The sequence below is a fragment of the Callithrix jacchus genome, chromosome 6, assembly GCF_049354715.1.
Source record: "Callithrix jacchus isolate 240 chromosome 6, calJac240_pri, whole genome shotgun sequence".
Lineage (NCBI taxonomy): Eukaryota > Metazoa > Chordata > Mammalia > Primates > Cebidae > Callithrix > Callithrix jacchus.
Window position 1 is genome coordinate 29,963,447 of NC_133507.1, and position 21,727 is coordinate 29,985,173.

General features: G+C 45.5%; 1 protein-coding gene and 1 pseudogene across 1 annotated transcript in view; both read left to right on the forward strand.

Moving 5' to 3' along the window:
* LOC100405007 (low-density lipoprotein receptor-related protein 4-like) overlaps window positions 1-11,342 on the forward strand; it is a 39,284-nt gene extending 27,942 nt beyond the window's left edge. The window contains exons 17-22 of the mRNA XM_078375620.1: window positions 941-1,068; window positions 3,356-3,469; window positions 3,955-4,090; window positions 7,803-7,870; window positions 8,915-9,002; window positions 10,666-11,342. Of these exons, the coding sequence (XP_078231746.1) occupies window positions 941-1,068; window positions 3,356-3,469; window positions 3,955-4,090; window positions 7,803-7,870; window positions 8,915-9,002; window positions 10,666-10,783 (652 nt within the window). The 3' untranslated portion in view covers window positions 10,784-11,342. The remainder of the gene's footprint in view (window positions 1-940; window positions 1,069-3,355; window positions 3,470-3,954; window positions 4,091-7,802; window positions 7,871-8,914; window positions 9,003-10,665) is intronic.
* A 9,263-nt stretch (window positions 11,343-20,605) lies between these two features.
* Window positions 20,606-20,688, forward strand: LOC118155143 (small nucleolar RNA SNORA40; annotated as a pseudogene).
* The last annotated feature ends 1,039 nt before the right edge of the window (window positions 20,689-21,727 follow it).

The window sequence follows — 21,727 nt, forward strand, 5'->3', positions numbered from 1 at the left end:
AGACAGCGTCTTGCTATGTTGCCTAGGCTGATCTCGAATTCCTGGACTCCAGCAATCCTACTGCCTTGGCTTCCCAAAGTGCTGGGATTTCAGGCATGAGCCACCATGCCTGACCCAGGCTCCAGAATATACAGCTCCTTATCTAGATAAGAAATGCTCAGGGTGGGGGGAAAGGGGTTCTGAAGCAGTCTGTGCCCCCTTTTGGCCCAGAAGAAGGGGAAGGGAATCTAAGGCTTCTGGAAAGATGGTAGAATGCCTTCTTTTAACCTCAGTGAGGTCCACGTAGACTGAGCTCACTTCCTTTTTTGGGGGGGAGGGGGGAACAGATGAAGTTTCACTCTGTTGCCCAGGCTGGAGTGCTGTGGCACCATCTCGGTTCACTGCAACCTCTGCCTCCTAGGTCCAAGCAATTCTCATGCCGCAGCCTCCCGAGTAGCTGGGATTACAGGCATGTATCACCATGCCTGGCTAATTTTTAGCAGAGACAGGGTTTCACCATATTGGCCAGGCTGGTCTTGAACTCCTGACCTCAAGTGATCCGCCCACCTCAGCCTCCCAAAGTGTTGGCATTACAGGCATGAGCCGCCATGCCCAGCCAACTGAGCTCTCTTCTTAAAGACCATTTCTAAGAATTTGGGATTTGATTCTTGGGTAGGAGTCAAAGAGCAATCAAGTTCCTGAAGATGAGGCTGGGTGGTGGTTCCTCTGAGGTCACTAGACTTTCCACCCCTCCCAAGAGCAGCCCTGGCCTCCCCACTCATGAACCACCAGCTCCCCTCTTCAGCTTTGGGACTCACTATGACCCCTCATCAAGGATGCTTCTTGAGTTCTCATAGCACCTGCCAGTTCAGCTCAGGAGGGGACAGATAGGTTCTTAGGGGGAAGAGCTGGGCTCCCTGGCAAGCATTTGGAGCAGCTACCCTCCTCGTTTTCTTTGCAGGATCTACTGGGTAGATGCGCATCTGGACCGGATCGAGAGTGCTGACCTCAATGGGAAACTGCGGCAGATCTTGGTCAGCCATGTGTCCCACCCCTTTGCCCTCACACGGGTACTGGCTCAGGAGAGAGGTAACTAAACCTCCTTGACTGGGATGTTTCTTTGGGGTTCTAAGTCAGTAGCCTCAGCTGTAGCTGCTACTGAACTGGTGTGCTATGGAAGCTCATTGTAGGGATTTTTCCTGTGCCCTGAAGCCATGGTAGGTTGGTAGGGCCACCAAGTGCCCTGCTACTGCTATCCTACCATTCCCATGTTCTAGTATTCAAAGGGTGGCTCTTAAAGAGTGGTATACAGAATCAGATGTGGCACTTGTTAAAATGCAGGTTCCTAGGCCCTGACTATAGGGACTCTAGAAGCGCCTTCATGAGGGCTGGGCACAGCAAAATACATTTTGACAAGTTCCCCAGTTAATCCTAATGCTGTGGTCCTAGCATCTGGGCTTAGGCAGCTGACTTAATGGCAACAGGGTGGAGTGGCTAGAAGCCAGAGTTTGAGGCATCTAGCCAGTTGGTAAGTATTTAATACCACCAGTGTGCCCGGTACCTGAGTTCAAGTTCTATCTGTGTATTAAATAACTGTGTAACTTTGAACTGAAGTGACTGAACCTCTCTTAGCTTCAGTTACCTACAAAATAAGTCAGCCTAATAATAGTATCCTCCTGAAATATGACAAAGCATTAGCATAGTACCTGGCGCATAGCACGTTATCACTACCCATTTTAATTATTATTTGCTATCGTTTTTGAGAGTTCTAACACAAAAAATGATTTGGGCAAGGAAAAGAAAATCTACCAAGCCTGAGGCAAAAACAGGAATTCTCTGTCATTTAAAAATCTTGATTAAAAATCTTGGCCAGGTGCAGTGGCTTATGCCTCTAATCTCACCACTTTGGGAGGCTGAGGCCAGAATATCACTTGAGTCCAGGAGTTTGAAACCAGCCTGGGCAACATGGAGAGACCCTGTCTCTACAAAAAAAATTCTAATTAGCCAGGTGTGGTGGTACACACCTATAGTCTCAGCTATTCAGGAGGCTGAGGTAGGAGGATCGCTTGAGCCAAGAGGTCGAGCTGCAGTGAGCTGCATTTGTACCACTGTGCTCCAATTTGGGCAACAGAGCAAGATGCTGTCTGAGAGAGAAGAGAGTCAGAGAAAGAAAGAGACATAGAGAAAGGAAAGAAGAAAGAAACCAAAAGAAAGAGAAATAAATTTGACCCTTTTTGCCAAATATTATCCACCCTGTCTGTATTCTGTATTATGTCCTACTAGCTAAGAAGATTTTATCTGGTTTTACTTAATGATGGGCTTTTTTTCATACCCTAAATGTAAAGCTACAGGGTAATACTGCATATAGTTTTTTCAATCTACAGATTTCCCCAGAGTTTATGATATATGCCCTTGGGTGGGGATGGGAACACTTTTGGTTGAGAATTTCACCATTGTTACATTAGAAGAAAGCTGCCCACAGAAGCAAGCAGAGGATTTGGGGCAGCGCTCTGAGTAAAAGAGCCAGAGGAACAGGAACCTAGAAGAACCTTCAAATTTACACCTATTTGCTAGATAGGGAGCCATTCAATCAACTGAATGAAGATTGTTAGGTGCTAGAAATTCAGAGATGAATAGAACGCATTCTTGTCCTTGAAGAAGGTAATCTGGTAGTACTGACGGACCTATAAACAAATTGCTTTAGTGTAAAAACGAACTTGTGCGAGTGACTACAAGGTATAGAACTGTATAGAGGAGAGAATGGTGAAGTCTATATGGATTTGGGGAGATTTCCTTGGCAATGTCATGTCTAGTGATGCACAGAAGTAGACTTGATGAGGAAGAGATGAAAGAGGGCATTTCACCAGAGGCAAAGGCACATGCTGAGGCACAGAAGCTGTACAGGAAGGAGGCTGCTTGCTGAATAATATTTACTCTTTTTTGGGTTCCCCTGTTGAGTAGCAAGACAGGTGGATCTACTGGACAGACTGGCAGACAAAGTCAATCAAGCGTGTAGACAAATACTCAGGCAGGAACAAGTAGACAGTGCTGGCGAATGTGGAAGGCCTTATGGATATCATCGTGGTTTCCCCTCAGCAGCAGACAGGTGGGCTCCCGGGTACTGACCCTACTTCCTTACCATCTGTGGGATTGGTTGGTCACCCCAAGGACTGTTAGGTACCAAGACAGACCCATAAGAGAGCTTCTTTGTTCACATTTTAAACTCTTAGACCTTTTTACTCCCTTGTGATTATATCTTTCCTGCTCCCCTGTCCCTGGGAGTAGGGAAATTCTGGTTTTCCTCTGTATTTGAGAAGCGTTAAACTGGGAGACCTGATTCTGTCCTAGATAAGACACTCATCTACTTTGCCTCCAGGGACCAATGCCTGTGGCGTGAACAATGGTGGCTGCACCCACCTCTGCTTTGCCAGAGCCTCAGACTTCGTATGTGCTTGTCCTGATGAACCCAATAGCCGGCCCTGCTCCCTTGGTGAGTTGGACTGAATGGGCTGGAGCCACTCAGCAGAGCCCCTGGAAGGGCTGAGGGTCAGCAGCCTCCAATCCTGGTCTGATCTGTCCTTCTGGGTGGGATCCCCATAAAGAAGGTTTTATTAGTAGAGTGACTGGTAGCAATCTGCTTGGGTTTTGGGAGTTGCTCTAACCTGAGTTTGTCTGCCCTCGGGCATTTGCTAGAACAGAATTCAGGTCTCTTGATTCCCAGGTCCCTGCTGTGGGATAATCAGTGGCCTGTACATCACTCTCTCTTCCTGACTTTGGTGGGCCAGCTGTCCCATCCAGAGCTATTAATATTGAATCCACCTCCTTTTTATTTATAGTATTAAGAAGGGCCACTAACGAAGGTGCCTGGGACTAGGGCAGCTAAAAGATTGTTTTGTCAAGTTCTCCAGCTACTCTTGGGCCATACATAGAGGTTTGTAGTTCCAGCGGCCCACTCCAATCCTCTTTTTCGTCTAGTGCCTGGCCTAGTACCACCAGCTCCTAGGGCCACTAGCATGAGCGAAAAGAGCCGGGTGCTACCCAGCATACTACCTGCCACCTTGCATTCCTCGACCACCTGGACCCGCACGTCTCTGGAGGAGCTGGAAGGAAGGTAAATAGGTTCAATATAACATTGTGGGCCCTTTCATTCAAATCACCGTCCCATGACCAGTAGCTCATAGTCCCATCTTAATAAGGCAGTTGGGAGGTAGATTATGTCATGAGCTACCAGTCCCTGCTATTTGGGACAAAAGATGATATTCAGACTTGTAGATTGTTGCAGGCAATTCCCTTTTTAGCTCTGAGGGCAAAAAGCTTTAAGAACAGCTTGAAACAGAAATCACTTAGGAGGACCCTCCCACATGGCATTCTTCCTTCCTTCTCTCTCTGTGACATTTGCTCTCACATCATTGTCTTGTCTAAGAGTAGTCTCTGGGCTGTGGCTTTATGACTTGGAACAAAAAGGTAGATTTCCCCAGATATGATGGCTTTAGCTTGTAATGACACATGCATCCCCTACACACAAACACCATTATTAAATAAGTAGGTATAACCATGAACAATTCTCAAATCAAGTATAAAGTATCTTATTTCATTAATTTAAGGGTGCTATCCATTATAAAATGCATCCTGATTTGAGAAATGAAACTGAAAAGATAACCAACAGCAAATGTGTGTGAAATGCTATTTTTTTTTTTTTTAGACCAAGTCTTGCTTTGTTGCCCAGGCTGGAGTGCAGTGGCATGATCTTGGCTCACTGTAACTTCTACCTCCTGGGTACAGGCGATTCTCATGCATCAGCCTCCCAAATAGCTGGGATTATAGGTGCCCGCCACCATGCCCAGCTTATTTTTACATTTTTAGTAGAGATGGGGTTTCACTGTGTTGGCCAGGCTGGTCTTGAACTCCTGACCTTGTGATCTACCCACCTCGGCCTCCCAAAGTGCTGGCATTACAAGTGTGAGCCACCCTGCCTGGCTGAAATGCTATTAATTTGTAAGTCACATTCCTGTTTCAGGGATGGTAGACCATAGAAAAAACACATTTTAAAATAAATATGATGTTACATTCAATTTAGAGAAATTCTTTTTCTTTTCTTTTTTTTCTTTTTTTAAGACAGGGTCTCACTCTGTCACCCAGGCTGGAGTGCAGAGCATGAACACAGCTCAAGCTCACTGCAGCCTCCACCTCCTGGGCTCAGGTGATCCTCCTATTTCAACCTCCCAGGTAGCTGAACTACAGGTGCCACCATAGCTGGCTAATTTTTTTGTACTCTTTGTAGAGATGGGGCTTTGCCATGTTGCCCAGGCTGGTCTCAAACCTCTGGGCTCAAGCGATCCACCTGCCTAGGCATCCCAAAGTGCTGTCATTACAGATGTGAGACACTGCATCTGGCAAAAAATTCTAATAACTATGTTTTTCATTTACACTTCATAAAAAATAATCTGGGCTGGGTGTGGTGGCTCATGCCTATAATCCTAGCACTTTGGGAGTCCACGGTAGTCAGATCACATGAGGGGAGGAGTTCAAGACAAGCCTGGGCAACATGGTGAGATCCTGTCTCTACAAAAAAGATTTCTTTTAAATTAGCTGGCATGGTGGCAAATGCCTGTAGTCTCTGCTACTTGGGAGGCTGAGATGGGAGGATTGCTTGACCCCAGGAGTTTTAGGCTGCAGTGAATTGTGATTGTGCCACTGCACTCCAGCTTGGGTGACACACTGAGACCTTGTCTCCAAAAATAAATAAATGAGTAATCTGGAAATACAGATGTGAATAAAGAAAAAGTGAATAAAAAATATAATTTACTCTTAATGTTTTCATGTCTATTTTTTCTAGACATTTTTCTAATTAGAACAGTTTTTTTTTTCCACTTCACATACTGGTCTCTTTATTTTTAATACCAGTAGCTTACAAAGCAGTTAACATTTGATTTCAATTCTGAAAGCAGAAACTTAATAATCCCAAATAAAAACTTTAGACTCAATGTCCCTAAAGTTACAAGATTTGCGCATGATCAAATTTATACACTGTGTGCCCTCATTCTCTGTTTTTACTACAATTTGTAAAGAAAAGGAAACATCCAGGTATAAACCAGGTACAAACATGTGCCTTTCTCACTAACTTTTTTTTTTCTTGAGATGAATCTCCGTCACCCAGGCTGGAGTGCAGTGGCGCCATCTCGACTCACTACAACCTCCACCTCGACTCACTACAACCTCCACCTCTCAGGTTCAAGCAATTCTCCTGCCTCAGCCTCCCGAGTAGCTGGGATTATAGGTGCTCGCCACCATGCCTGGCTAACATTTGTAATCTTAGTAGAGGCAGCATTTCACCATGATGGTCAGGTTGGTCTCAAACTCCTGACCTCATAATTTGCCCGCCTCAGCCTCCCAACATGGTGGGATTACAGGTGTGAGCCACTGCACCTGGCCTCACTAACCTTTAAGTACTATCAGTCATCATTACTCTCTGATTTTCTTTAGGTATATTTATAAAACGTCTGACCCAGGCCAGATGCAGTGGCTCACGCCTTTAATCCCAGCACTTTGGGAGGCTGAGGTGGATGGATCACGTGGTCAGGAGTTTGAGACCAGCCTGACCAACATGGTGAAATCCTGTCTCTACTAAAAATACAAAAATTAGCCAGGCATGATGGTAGGCACCTGTAGTCCCAGTTACTCAGAAGGCTGAGGCAGGAGAATTGCTTGAACCCAGGAGGCAGAGGTTGCAGTGAGCCAAGTCTGCTCCATTGCACTCTAGCCTGGGTGACAGAGCGAGACTCCGTCTCCAAAAAAATAAAGAAAACTTTTGACCCCTGCTTGGACCTTTTCTTATTGTCAGAGTTCTCTTTGAAAATTCAGTGCATCTTGGTTCCATATGCTCTTTCAAGTAGCTTTTCTCTGACTGTTTAGGTGATGCCTTTAACTGCCTGCTCATAATGTACCATAAACAAGTCACCTGCCGAACATTTCCAGTTAGTTATCTGAGCATTCCCTCTGGATGTCTTGCATATTCCCTTGTGAAATAATGAAGAGAAGAAAAACAATTTTTTAACCTTGAGATATTTAGCTCTTGTGATAATTTTTACCCCAACAGACTGGTTTGGCTAGCAGCTTCTTCTGACTCATCCTGGTAGTTCAAGAAAGCCTAGGGCCAGGCGTGGTGGGTCACGCCTGTAATCCCAGCACTTTGGGAGGCTGAGGCGGGTGGATCACGAGGTCAAGAGATCGAGACCATCCTGGTCAACATGGTAAAACCCCGTCTCTACTAAAAATACAAAAAATTAGCTGGGCACAGTGGTGCGTGCCTGTAGTCCCAGCTACTCGGGAGGCTGAGGCAGGAGAATTGCCTGAAACCAGGAGGTGGAGGTTGCCGTGAGCCAAGATCATGCCATTGTGCTCTAGCCTGGGTGACAAGAGCGAAACTCCGTCTCAAAAAAAAAAAAAAAGAAAACCTAATATTGATGTCTTTAGTATTCTTTCTGCAGACTTCCAACTTGCTCCAAAGCTGCTTCTCATTTTTAAAGGTATATATATATATATATATATAGATAGATATTTTGTTTGTTTTCCCAGAGGTGATCCAAAAAAAGGTACATATTTTATAACACATTTAAATATGGTATAACAGCTTGAAAACAGTGCCTTGCACTGATTTCTCTCCATTTCCTGCTGTTGCCCTCTCCATGCTTCTGGTATCTTTCATCTGGTACATTCTCATACCTGAAAGCCCCCGCTTACAGGTCTTTCCCCTTTTCCTGGAGGAAGGTGTGATCTTCACTGTGTATGGGTAGGCTTCACATTCAGTCTTCTGTGCCCCACAGATGCTCTGAAAGGGATTCCAGGCTGGGCCTCTGTGCAAGTTCCAATGAGGCTGTACCTGCTGCTCCAGGTAAGCCCTGAGTGCCTCTCTGTTCTGGAAAAGAAGATGTAATGAATCTAAGTCTCCACTGACATCTTTCCTTTTTATTTATTTATTTATTATTATTTTTAAGACAGGGTTTCATCATGTTTGTTGGTCAGGCTGGTCTTGAGCTCCTGACCTCAGGTGATCCACCCGCCTTGGCCTCCAAAGTTCTTGGATTACAGGTGTGAGCCACCACGCCAGGTCTCCACTGACATCTTTCATAACCTTTGTTGGGACTCTTTGGAGTTGATTAACTTTTTTTTTTTTTTTTGAGACAGAGCCTGGCACTGTCGTCCAGTCTGTAGTGCAGTGGCACAATCTTGGCTCACTACAGTCTCTGCCTCCTGGGTTCAAGCAATTCTCCTGCCTCAGCCTCCCAAGTAGCTGGGACTACAGGTGTGCGCCACCACGCCCAGCTAATTTTTTTGTATTTTTAGTAGAGATAGGGTTTCACCATGTTGGCCAGGATGGTCTTGATTTCTTGACCTCATGATCCACCGACCTCAGCTCCCAGAGTGCTAGGATTGCAGGCGTGAGCCACCTGGCCGGTTAACTCTTTTTAAACTAAAATCCATAGAAATAATAATCATAATAGCTCTCACCACTTACAGTGACAGCTTATGGTATGCTTTCCATATTTCAGGCATGTGATAAGCCATATATATGCCACACATATGTGTGTGTACATGTATATATACATACTCTTGTGCATCTCCAGTCCTATGAGCAATTTATTATTTACATTTAACTAAAGAGAAAATGTAGGCTTAATAGTTAAGCATCTTGCCTTATGTCAGATATCTAGGAAGTGGTGGAAATGGGATCAGAGATGCTGGAAGAGTGATAGATTCCTTCTCAGTCTCCTCCCTGCACCTGTCATTCACCTCTCTGAAAAGGAGGCCCCTAGCCATCACCAGATGGTGTTGGATCCAACACCACAAAAGAAACCCTTCACTTTCCATTCCTCACACCAGCACCAGCTAGAAGATTGTAAGTGGCTCCTGCCTACTGTTTCTGTATTCTTCCTAGGAGAAGGACTTCATATCAGCTACGCCATTGGTGGACTCCTCAGTATTCTGCTGATTTTGGTGGTGATTGCAGCTTTGATGCTGTACAGGTAACTTCAGTCTTTCTGCAGGGGCCACATGCTCCTTAGTCTTCATGAGCATGTCTGGGATTGCCCAAAGCTCTGCAGTTCACTGAATGAAGCTCTGACTAGCTTTATTGCAAGGTTGGGTGCCTGGTCAGGGTAGCAGTAAGGAAAGGGTGGAAACCTAAATACTTCCTCTTCCCCAGTCACAACCTAAGCATTTTCCTTATTGAATGAATACAACAACCCTTCAGATTTTCTTTTTCTTTTCTTTTCTTTCTTTATTTTTTAGACAGAGTCTTGTTCTGTTGCCCAGGCTGGAGTGCAGTGGCATGATCTCGGCTCACTGCCACCTCTGCCTCCTGGGTTCAAGCGATTCTCCTGCCTCAGCCCCCTGATTACTGGGATTACAGGCACATGCCATCAAGCCCAACTAATTTTTGTATTTTTAATAGAGACGGAGTTTTACCATGTTGGTCAGGCTGGTCTCGAACTCCTGACCTTGTGATCCACCCGTCTCAGCCTTACAAAGTGCTGGGATTACAGGCATGAGCCATCACACCCAGCCTCAGATTGTCTATAGACTAGGATGCTGAGGACACAGGGATATTACCCAAGGTCAGAGAGTGAGAGGCAAAGCTAAGACTGACTCTAGAATTTTTACTTTTCCCAGTACTTCCTACCTCAAACCATTGAAATTGGAAGTGATTTTTCCCTTATATAAACACAGTCCTTTACTACAATATTGGTTGGTACTTTATTGCTCAGTAGCATTCATTTTGGAAAGGCAGAATGTGTTATCTAGAATCTTTTTGTGTCCCTCTTTCATTATATTTTTCCCCAAATGCTTTAAACGTAGTTTACAGTTTTCTGCTGTTGTTCATCATCACCATCATAACAGTTACCATTAATGGATATAGGTCAATGTCACGACAATCTCCTAACACAGGTATTATTATTCCTCACTTTACAGATGAGGATCTGAGGCTCAGAAAGTTTATTTTTTATTTTTATCTTTATTTTTTTGAGATAGAGTCTCACTGTTGCCCAGGCTGGAGTGCAGTGGTGCTATCTCAGCAACCTCTGCCTCCTGGATTCAAGCAATTCTTGTGCCTCAGCCTCCCACATAGCTGGAACTACAGGCACACACCACCACACCCAGCTTTTTTTTTTTTTTTTTTTTTTTTTTTTTTTTTTTGTATAGTTAGTAGAGATAGGGTTTCTCCATGTTGGTCAGGCTGGTCTTGAACTCCTGGCATTATGCGATCTGCCCACCTCAGCCTCTCTAAGTGCTGAGATTATAGGTGTGAGCCACCACACCCAGCCAGAAAGTTTAGATTATATCTACTGCCGGGTGCAGTGGCTCAAGCCTGTAATCCCAGCACTTTGGGAGGCTGAGGTGGGTGGATCACAAGGTCAAGAGATCAAGACCATCCTGGTCAACATGGCGAAACCCTGTCTCTACTAAAATTTAAAAAAATTAGCTGGGCATGGTGGCACGTGCCTGTAATACCAGCTACTCAGGAGGGTGAGGCAGGAGAACTGCCTGAACCCAGGAGGTGGAGGTTGCGGTGAGTCGATATCGGGCCATTGCACCCCAGCCTGGGTAACAAGAGCGAAACTCTGTCTCAAAAAATAAATAAATAAATAAATAAAAATAAAAGAACACTCTAACATTACTGTTTTCCAGCAGTGCTTCTCAAGAATCATCCAGAAGAAGGGCATGGTGGCTCACGCCTGTAATCCCAGAACTTTGGGAGGCCGGGGTGGGTGGAAACGAGGTGAAGAGTTCGAGACCATCCTGGTAAATAGGGTGAAACCCCATCTCTACTAAAAATACAAAAATTAGCTGGGCATGGTGGCACGCGCCTGTAGTCCCAGCTACTCGGGAGGCTGAGGAAGAAGAATTACTTAAACCCAGGAGGTAAAGGTTGCGGTGAGCCGAGATCGCACCATTGCACTCCAGCCTGGGTAACAAGAGCAAAATTCCATCTCAAAAAAAAAAAAAGGTACAAAAATTAGCTGGGCATAGTGGCACATGCCTGTCGTCCCAGCGACTCGGGAGGCTGAGGCAAGACAACTTTGTGAACCCAGGAGGCGGAGGTTAGCCAAGATTGCGCCATTGCACTCCAGTCTGGGTACCAAGAGTGAAAATCCATCTCAAAAAAAAATAAAAAAGTACGAAAATTAGCTGGGCATGTTGGTGTGCACCTTTAGTCCCAGCTACTCAGAAGGCTGAGGCAAGAGAACTGCTTGAACCCAGGAAGCTGAAGTTGCAGAGAGCCAAGATCGCTCCATTGCATTCCAGCCTGGGTAACAAGAGCAAAACTCCCTCTCAAAAAAAAAAAAAAAAAAAAAAAATAGAAAAAGTCGCCGGGCATGGTGGCGTGCGCCTGTAGTCCCAGCTACTCGGGGGACTGAGGCAAGAGAATTCCTTGAACCCAGGAGGCGGAAATTGCGGTGAGCCAAGATCCCACCATTGCACTCCAGCCTGAGTAACGAGAGCGAAACTCCCTCTCAAAAATAAATAAATAAATAAAAAATAGCTGGGCATTGAGGTGCGCGCCTGTAGTCCCAGCTACTCTGGAGGCTGAGGCAAGAGAATTGCTTGAACCGAGGAGGCAGAGGTTGCGGTGAGCCGAGATCGCCCCATTGCACTCCAGCCTGGGTAACAAGAGCGAAACTCTGTCTCAAAAAAAAAAAAGTACAAAAATTAGCTGGGCATGGTGGTGCACGCCTCTAGTCCCAGCTACTTCGGGAGGCTGAGGCAAGAGAATTGCTTGAACCCGGGAAGCGAATGCCGTGAGCCGAGATCGCACCATTGCACTCCAGCCTGGGTAACAGGAGCAAAACTCCATCTCAAAAAAATAAAAAATACAAAAATTACCTGGGCCTGGTGGCCTGCGCCTGTAGTCCCAGCTACTCGGGAGGCTGAGGCAAGGAAATTGCTTGAACCCAGGAGGCGGAAGTTTCAGTGAGCGGAGATCAAGCCATTGCACTCCAGCCTGGGTAACAAGAGTGGAACTCTGTCTCAAAAGAAAAAAAAAAACAACAAAAATTAGCTGGGCATGGTGGCAGTCGCCTGTAGTCCCAGCTACTCAGGAGGCTGAGGCAAGACAATTGCTTGAACACAGCAGGTGGAGGTTGCCGTGAGCCGAGATCCTGCCACTGCACTCCAGCCTGGGCAAAAAGAAAGAAACTCCGTCTAAAAATAATGAAAAACAACTACAAAACTTACCTGGGCATGGTGGCGCGCACGTGTAGTCTGAGCTACTTGGGAGGCTGAGGTAAGAGAATTGCTTCAACCCAGGAGGCAGAGGTTGCAGTGAGCCGAGATCGCGCCATTGCACTCCAGCCTGGGTAACAAGAGCCAAACTATGTCTCAAAAAAAAAAAAAAAAAATTAGGTGTGTGTGGTGACGTGCGCCTGTAGTCCCAGCTACTCAGGAGGCTGAGGCAAGAGAATTGCTTGAACCCAGGAGGCGGAGGTTGCAGTGAGCCCAGATTGCGCCATTGCACTCCAACCTGGGTAACAAGAGGGAAACTCCGTCTAAAAAAATAAAAAATAAAAAAATTACCTGGGAATGCTGGCCTGTGCCTGTAGTCCCAGCTACTCTGGAGGCTGAGGCAAGAGAATTGCTTAAACCCAGGAGGCGGAGGCTGCATTAAGCCGAGATGGCGCCATTGCTCTCCATTCTGGGTAAGAAGAGCGAAGCTCCGTCACACACACACACACACACACACACACACACACACACACAGTACAAAAATTAGCTGGGCATGGTGGCGCCGGCCTGTAGTCTCAGCTACTCAGGAGGCTGAGACAAGAGAATTGCTTGAACCTAGGAGGCGGAGGCTGAGGTGAGCTGAGATCACGCCATTGCACTCCAGCCTGGAAAACAAGAGCGAAACTCCGTCTCAAGAAAAAAAAAGTACTAAAATTAGTTGGGCATACTGGTGGATGCCTGAAGTCCCAGCTACTCGTGAGGCTGAGTCAGAATTGCTTGAACCCAGGAGGCGGAGGCTACGGTGAGCTGAGATCGTGCCATTGCACTCCAGCCTGGGTAACAAGAGCGAAACTCCGTCTCAAAAGAAAAAAAAAAAAAAAAAAAAAAATACAAAAGTTACCTGGGCATGGTGGTGCGTGCCTGTAGTCCCAGCTTCTCGGGCGGCTGAAGCAGGAGAATTGCTTGAACCCAGGAGGCGGTGATTCTGGTGAGACCAGATCGCACTATTGCACTCCAGCCTGGGTAACAAGAGTGAAACTTCGTCTCACAAAAAAAAAAAAAAAAAAAAAAAAGAAAGAAAAAAAGGACACAAATTAGCTGGGCATGGTGGCGCGCGCCTGTAGTCCCAGCTACTAGGGAGGCTGAGACAAGAGAATTGCTTGAACCCAGGAGGCCAAGGCTGTGGTGAGCCGAGATTGCATCATTACACTCCAGCCTCGGTAACAAGAGCGAAACTCCGTCTGAAAAAAAAAAAAAAAATACAAAAATTAGCTGGGCATGGTGGCGCGTGCCTATAGTCCCAGCTACTCGAGAGGCTGAGGCAAGAGAATTGCTTGAACCCAGGAGGCGAGGGTTGCGATTAGCCAACATCGTGCCATAGCACTCCAGCCTGGGTAACAAGAACGAAACTCCGTCACACACACAGACACACACACAAAGGACAAAAATTAGCTTAGCATGGTGGCGCGTGCCTGTAGTATCAGCTACTCGGGTTGCTGAGACAAGAGAATTGCTTGAACCCACGAGGCAGTGGTTGAGGTGAGCCGAGATCGCGCCATTGCACTGCCGCCTCGATAACAAGAGCGAAACTTCCTCTCAAAAGAAATAAAAATACAAAAATTACCTGGGCATAGTGGCCCGCACCTGAAGTCCCAGCTACTCGTGAGGCTGAGGCGGAATTGGTTGGACCCAGGAGGCGGAGGTTGCGATGAGCCGAGATCACGCCATTGCACTCCAGCCTGGGTAACAAGAGCGAAACTCCCTCTCAAAAAAAAAAAAAAAAAAATACGAAAGTTACCTGGGCATGGTGGTGCGTGCCTGTAGTCCCAGCTTCTTGGGCGGCTGAGGCAAGAGAATTGCTTGAACCCAGGAGGCGAAGGTTGAGTTGAGCCGAGATCACGCCATTGCCCTCCAGTCTGGGTAATAAGAGCGAAACTCCGTCTCACACACCCAAAAATGGACAAAAATTAGCTGGGCATGGTGGCGCGTGCCTGTAGTCCCAGCTACTTGGGAGGCTGAGACAAGAGAATTGCTTAAACCCAGGAGGCGGAGGTTGCGGTGAGCCCAGATCGCGCCATTGCACTCCAGCCTTGGTAACAAGAGCGAAACTCGGTTTCAAAAGAAAAATATATATACAAAAATTAGCTGAGTTTTGCTCTTGTAACCTAGGCTGGAGTGCAATGGTGGGATCTCGGCTCACCACAACCTCCGTCTTCTGGGTTCAAGCAATTCTCTTGCCTCAGCCTCCCGAGTAGCTGGGACTATAGGGGCGCGCCACCATGCCCACCTAATTTTTCTATTTCCTATTTTTTTTGAAACCGAGTTTCACTCTTGTTACCCAGGCTGGAGGGCTATGGTGCAATGTCCGCTCACCATAACCCTTGCCTCATAGGTTCAAGCAATTCTCTTGCTGCTGCCTCCCGAGTAGCTGGGACTACAGGTGCGCACCACTATGCCCAGCTACTTTTTGTATTTTTCATTTTTTTTCAGATGGAGTTTTGCTCTTGTTACCCAGGCTGGAGAGCAATGGTGCAATCTCCGCTCACCACAACCTCCGTCTCCTGGGTTCAAGCAATTCTCTTCCCTCAGCCTCCTGAGTAGCTGGGACCACAGGCGACTGCCACCACGCCTGGCTAATTTTTGTATTTTTAGTAGAAATGGGGTTTCACCATGTTGGCCAGGATGGTCTCGATCTCTTGACCTTGTGATCCGCCTGCCTCGGCCTCCCAAAGTGCTGGGATTACAGGCATGAGCCACCGTGCCCAGCTCTGTATGTACTTTTAAAGTCCTTGTGACATTGAGTTACGGGGCTTTGACTCCTGGGCCTAAAAAGGACACCAAGTCTTGCTGGCTAACATGGTGAAACCCTGTCTCTACTAAAAATATAAAAAATTAGCTGGTGTGGTGGCATGCACCTGTAGTCCCAGCTACTCAGGAGTCTGAGGCAGGAGTATTGCTCGAACCTGGGAGGTGGAGGCTGCAGTGAGCTGAGATCCCGTCACTGCACTCCAGCCTGGGCAACAAGAGTGAAACTTCATCTCAAAACAACAACAAGGACACCAAGTCCTGCCAAATCTTAAACATAGACAGCAATTAAAGCCTCATCTTCATGCCTAATATAAGATACCAATCAAAATAAACTGTATTCCTGAAATACATGTGGTAAACAGAAAAGTTCCTTTTTAAAGTTTCCTTTCTTGTTAAAGAATAAGTATGCTAGTAACTTTGTTAAGCCCTATCTTAGGTAGCTGTTAGACATGCCATGCTTACAGGCACATAGTACGTTCTATGTCCTTGTACTTTAACCAAGATATTTATGCTGGACGTGCTCACAGCCATGTCCCAGCTCTCCAGTGTTTTTACCTGTTTAGAAAAGTTTTAAGTTGTTAGCCAATTGGGTTTTAGATTGTGAGGTCTGGCTCCAGCCAACAGAGATCAAACACAGCAGTGAGGACAACCCCAAATGCATAAGAAATAAATGTGTGTGTTTTCCTTTGTTCATTGTACTCTTGTGGCAAGATGGCTAGTGAGAGTACCCTTCCTGCAGTCCAGGAAGTAATAACTGTGTTTCTGAAAGATCCTTTGTCTCAGGCTAATTTTTCTTTGCAGCACTGAGCAACCATTTCCAACATCTATTTCCAACGATACAGGACCAGAAATTAGGGCTATTCAACTCAAGGCCCAGGGACTACTGTGGCAGAGGTAGGCACATGTGATTGTAAGGGCCAATTTTAAAAGATAAAATAAGTTGCACGAGGCCCCAGGTTCATTCTCCAGCACCTTAAAAGAAAAAAAATAAGATAAAATAAGTTTAATTTCTTTATAAATTAATCATTAATGTCAAAGGCACACTGATGCAAGACCAGCATATGGGCCCCCTATGTCAGATTAACAAGGTTTTCTTGAAGCATTAACTGACTCCCTAATAAAGATTATAAAGATTATAAAAGACCCATATACAGCTTTAAAAAGTCTTATCTGAGATTCATTCATTCTACTGAACAAAGTTCCATCAAAGCTACTTTAAAAGCCTATGTAAAAAACAATAATTACTCTTGCTACAGTATATACAAATAATCAGGCCAAGTATAATAAAGCAAATCAGTCCTACTATGATTTCTCTTTAGTAAAAATGGGAAACTGGAAAGAGAAAAATTATGTTTCAAAAACTTTAGTATACTTGTTAGATTCTAGTCTTGCCTAATGTTTACCAATTTTTATTTTTTTCTACAATTCAGACCAAATTCTAATTTTTCTTGGCTACGAGCCTGCAAAATGATATTTTCAATTTTTTCTCCTTTTTTCCTCAGTTTTCCTAATTTTGAGTCACTGAAAATTAAGCTGTACTTCTTTTTCTCTTTTCTTTTTTTTGAGACAGAGTTTTGCTCTTGTTGCCCAGGCTGGAGTGCAGTGCCACAATCTTGGCTGACTGCAACCTCCACCTCCTGAGTTCAAGTGATTCTTCTGCCTCAGCCTCCCGAGTAGCTGGGATTACAGACATGCGCACCACACGTGGCTAATTTTGTATTTTTAGTAGAGATGGGGTTTCTCCATGTTGGTCAGGCGGGTCTTAAACTCCTGCCTTCAGGTGATCTGCCCACCTTGGCCTCCCAAAATGCTGGGATTACAGGCATGAGCCACTGTGCCTGGCCTACGCTATTCTTTCTTAAAGCCCTGCAAACTGAAGCTAGATAACTTAAATATCAGAAGAAAATAACAGCAACCTATTTACATAACCTACTTTCTTTTTTTTTTTTGAGACGGAGTTTTGCTTGTTACCCAGGCTGGAGTGCAATGGCGTGACCTCAGCTCACCGCAACCTCCACCTCCTGGGTTCAGACAATTCTCCTGCCTCAGCCTCCCAAGTAGCTGGGACTACAGGCATGCACCACTATGCCCAGCCAATTTTTTGTATTTTTAGTAGAGACAAGGTTTCACCATGTTGACCAGGATGGTCTCGATCTCTTGACCTCGTGATCCACCCGCCTTGGCCTTCCAAAGTGCTGGGATTACAGGCTTGAGCCACCGCGCCTGGCCTAACATAACCTACTTTCATACCTGCCTACTGAAGTATGGACTTCAGAGTAATGTTGCCTATATTGATTTTCCAGGATTGTTTTTTTTGTTTTGTTTTTCTTCCTGCCTCCTGTTTTCTCTTCATAGGATATGAGACTTCACAACCTTCTAAAAATGAGCTTTTTGGCCAGGTGCAGTGGCTCATTTTTGTAATCCCAGCATTTTGGGAGGTCTAGGAGAGTGGATAACTTGAGATCAGTTCAAGATGAGCCTGGGCAACATGGCAAAACCCTGTCTCTGTTAAAAATACAAAAATTAGCCAGGTATTGTGGTGTGAACCTGTAGTCCCAGTTGTAGTCCAAGCTACTTGGGAGGTGGAGACATGAAAATTGCTTGGGCCTGGGAGGCAGAGGTTGCAACAAGCCAAGATTGCACCACTGCACTCCAGCCTGGGTGACGGAGCAAGACTGTCTCCAAAAAAAGATTAGGGAGAATAAAATTCTCATTTTATCTCTAAAAGAATATTAAACAAAGAAAAGGGAATACAGCCTCCTTGGAGGACTAAACGATAAGAAATCATAGGCAACAAACAGAAAGAGCTGAGATTGAAACAGAACTTCCTCAGGCCCTGGAACCAGTGGACAGGGAGATCTGAAGCATCTACTTCCCCAGGGCATTTCACTTCTTTTACATATTGTGAAAAGAATCAACATTTTTTTTTTGATATGGAGTCATGCTCTGTCACCAAGGCTGGAGTGCAGTGGTGTGATCTCGGCTCACTGCAACCTCCGCCTCCCAGGTTCAAGCAATGCTCCTGCTTCAGACTACAGGTGCATGCCACCATGCCCAGGTAATACTCTGTATTTTTAGTAGAGATGGGGTTTCACCATGTTAGCCAGGGTGGTTTCAATCTCCTGACTTTGTCATCCACTTGCCTTGGCCTCCTAAAGTGCTGGGATTATAGGCATGAGCCACCATGCTCAGCCCATTTTTTCTTTTTCTTTTTTAAAAAGCAGCCAGATGAATCACCTGAGGTCAGAAGTTCAAGACCAGCCTGGCCAATGTAGTGAAACCTCATCTCTATTAAAAATACAAAAATTAGGCCGGGCATGGTGGCTCAAGCCTGTAATCCCAGCACTTTGGGAGGCCGAGGCGGGTGGATCACGAGGTCAACAGATCGAGACCATCCTGGTCAACATGGTGAAACCCCGTCTCTACTAAAATTACAAAAAATTAGCTGGGCACAGTGGTGCGTGCCTGTAATCCCATCTGCTTGGGAGGCTGAGGCAGGAGAATTGCCTGAACCCAGGAGGCGGAGATTGCGGTGAGCCAAGATCGCGCCATTGCACTCCAGCCTGGGTAACAAGAGCGAAACTCCGTCTCAAAAAAAAAAAAATACAAAAATTAGCCAGGCATGGTGGTGGGCACCTGTAATCCGGGTTAGTCGAGAGGCTGAGGCAGGAGAATTGCTTGAACCTGGGAGGTGTAGGTTGCATGAGCCGAGATTGAGCCATTGCACTCTAGCCTGGGTTACAAGAGCAAAACTGTATATATATATATATATAAAAGCAACCAGAGAAAAAAGACACAGCATGTAGAGAATAAAGGTAAGAATGACAGCCAAGTTCTTGAAGAAAACAATGCAAGCAGAAGTAGTAAACATCTTTAAAGTGCTGAAAGAAATATATTAAAAAAAACTATTAACCTATAATTCTATATCCAGCAAAAATGTCTTTCAAAACAAAATACAGCCCAGGTATGGTGACTCACACCTGTAATCCTGGCACTTCAGGAGGCTGAGGCAGGTGGATCACCTGAGGTCAAGAGTTCAAGACCGGCAGGGCATGGTGGCTCATGCCTATAATCCCACCACTTTGGGAGGCCGAGGCAGGTGGATCACGAGGTCAACAGATCAAGACCATCCTGGTCAACATGGTGAAACCCCGTCTTTACTAAAAATACAAAAATTAGCTGGGCATGGTGGTGCGCACGTGTAGTCCCAGCTACTCGGGAGGCTGAGGCAGGAGAATTGCTTGAACCCAGAAGGCGGAGGTTGCAGTGAGCCGAGATCATGCCATTGCACTCCAGTCTGGGTAACAACAGCGAAACTCCGTCTCAAAAAAAAAAAGAGTTCAAGACCAGCCTGGCCAACATGGTAAAACTTTGTCTCTATTTAAAAATAGAAAAATTAGCTGGGCATGGTGATGCATGCCTGTAATCCTAGTTAATCAGGAGGCTGAGGCAGGAGAATCACTGGCATCCAGGAGGCAGAGGTTGCAATGAGCCAAGATGATGCCACACACATACAAAGTGCATAAAAAAGACTTTTTCAGACACACAAAAGTTGAAAATTCACCAGAAGCAGACTTGCATGATAAGTAATGTTAAAGGGCCTCTTTCCAGTAGAAGAATAATAATACTAGATGAAATACGGGCTTATACAAATGAATGAAAAATAAAAAGTGGTAACTATGAGGCCAGACGTAGTGGCTCATGCCTGCAATCTCAGCACTTTGGGAGGCCATGAGATTGCTTTGAGCCCAGGAGTTTGAGACCAGCCTGGGAAAGATGGTGGTCTCAAACATTGTCTTTACAAAAAAATGGAAAAATTGGGTGGGGCGCGGTGACTGACACCTGTAATCCAGTACTTTGGGAGGCTGAGGCGGGTATCATGAGGTCAGGAGATGGAGACCATCCTGGCCAACATGGCAAAACCCTGTCTCTACTAAAAATACAAAAATTAGTGGGTTGTGGTGGTGCAGGCCTGTAATCCCAGCTACTCGGGAGGGAGTAGCTAGAGCCCAGGAGGAAGAGGTGGCAATAAGCTGAGATCACGTAACTGCACTCCAGCCTGGATGACAGTGAGACTCTGTCTCAAAAAAAAAAAAAAAAAAAAAAAAAGGCCTGCATGGTGGTTCACTTCTGTAACCCCAGCACTTTGAGGGGCCTAGGCAGGTGGATCACTTGAGGTCAGGAGTTCAAGACCAGCTTGACCAACATAGTGCAACCCCATCTCTACTAAAACACACACAATTAGCCAGGAGTGGTGGTTCATGCCTGTAATCCCAGCTACTCACGAGGCTGAGGCATAGGTTGCAGTGAGCCGAAACCACACCATTGCACTCCAGCTTGGGTGACAAGAGTGAAACTCCGTCTTAAAAACAAAACGAAACAAAAAAACAGATTTGAACCTGATCATATTAATCACATTAGATTTACATATATATTTTTTGGGTCTTGCTCTGTCACTTGGGCTAATGTAGAGTGACACAGGCCAAGCACAGTGACTCATGCCTGTAATCCCAGCATTTTGGGAGACAGAGGTGGGCAAATCATCTGAGGTTGAGAGTTCGAGACCAACCTGACTAACATGGAGAAACCTCGTCTCTACTAAAAATACAAAAATTGTCCTCTTTTGCAACCCGGAACTCATTGTTCAGTATGAGATTTGATAATATAAGAAGGAATATTATGATACTTGAGACAGTTAACTGATGGGAGTATTGATAGCTATAAAGGTTGGTTCCAAGCCAGGCCCAGTGGCTCAAGCTCGCAATCCCCACACTGAGGTGGGAGTATTGCTTAAAGCGAGGAGTTCCAGACTAGCCTGGGCAAGAAAGTGACAAACACCTCATCTCCACAAAAATTTAATAATTATCTGGGTATTGGGGCATGTGCCTGTACTTGCAGCTACTCAGGGGAGGCTGAGGCAAAAGGATTGAGCCCAGAAGCTGGAGGCTGCACTGAACTTCGATGGCACCACTGTACTCCAGCCTTGGTAACAAAGACAGAACCTATTTTTTTTTTTTTGAGACGGAGTTTTACTCTTGTCACCCAGGCTGGAGGGCAATGGCACAATCTCGGCTCACTGCAACCTCCGCCTCCTGGGTTCAAGCAATTCTCCTGCCTCAGCCTCCCGAGTAGCTGGGACTACAGGCGTGCGCCACCATGCCCAGCTAATTTTTGTATTTTTAGTAGAGACGGGGTTTCACCGTGTTGACCAGGATGGTCTCGATCTCTTGACCTTGTGATCCACCCGCCTCGGCCTCCCAAAGTGCTGGGATTATAGGCGCGAGCCACCGTGCCCGGCTCAGACCCTGTCTCTTAATTTAAAAAGATTGATTCTAGGACTGTAGAATAAACAGGAGGGGATATGAAGGAAATCCTCAGAAGTATTACTTTTGCATTCCAATTTCATGTTGACTTGATATATAAGATGGCTTTTTGTTTTAAAGGCTTTTATTTTGAGAACGTGATGTCTGGAGTTAAACATACTGGTGTATTTCCACACCTGTACTATTCTTGAGTGTGATCCCTTAGGAATGAGTACGATTTGAACCAAGAGAGGGTGTCAAATTGAAAACCAGGCAGATCCACCACCTATAATAAAAAAGGACCACCTATAATAAAAAGTAAATTGGTTGAAGAAATTAGATACCAAAGATTCTTGGTGAATTTTGAAGTCTTCATCGGTATATCCATATTAAAAGAAGATGACAGAAGCCAAAAT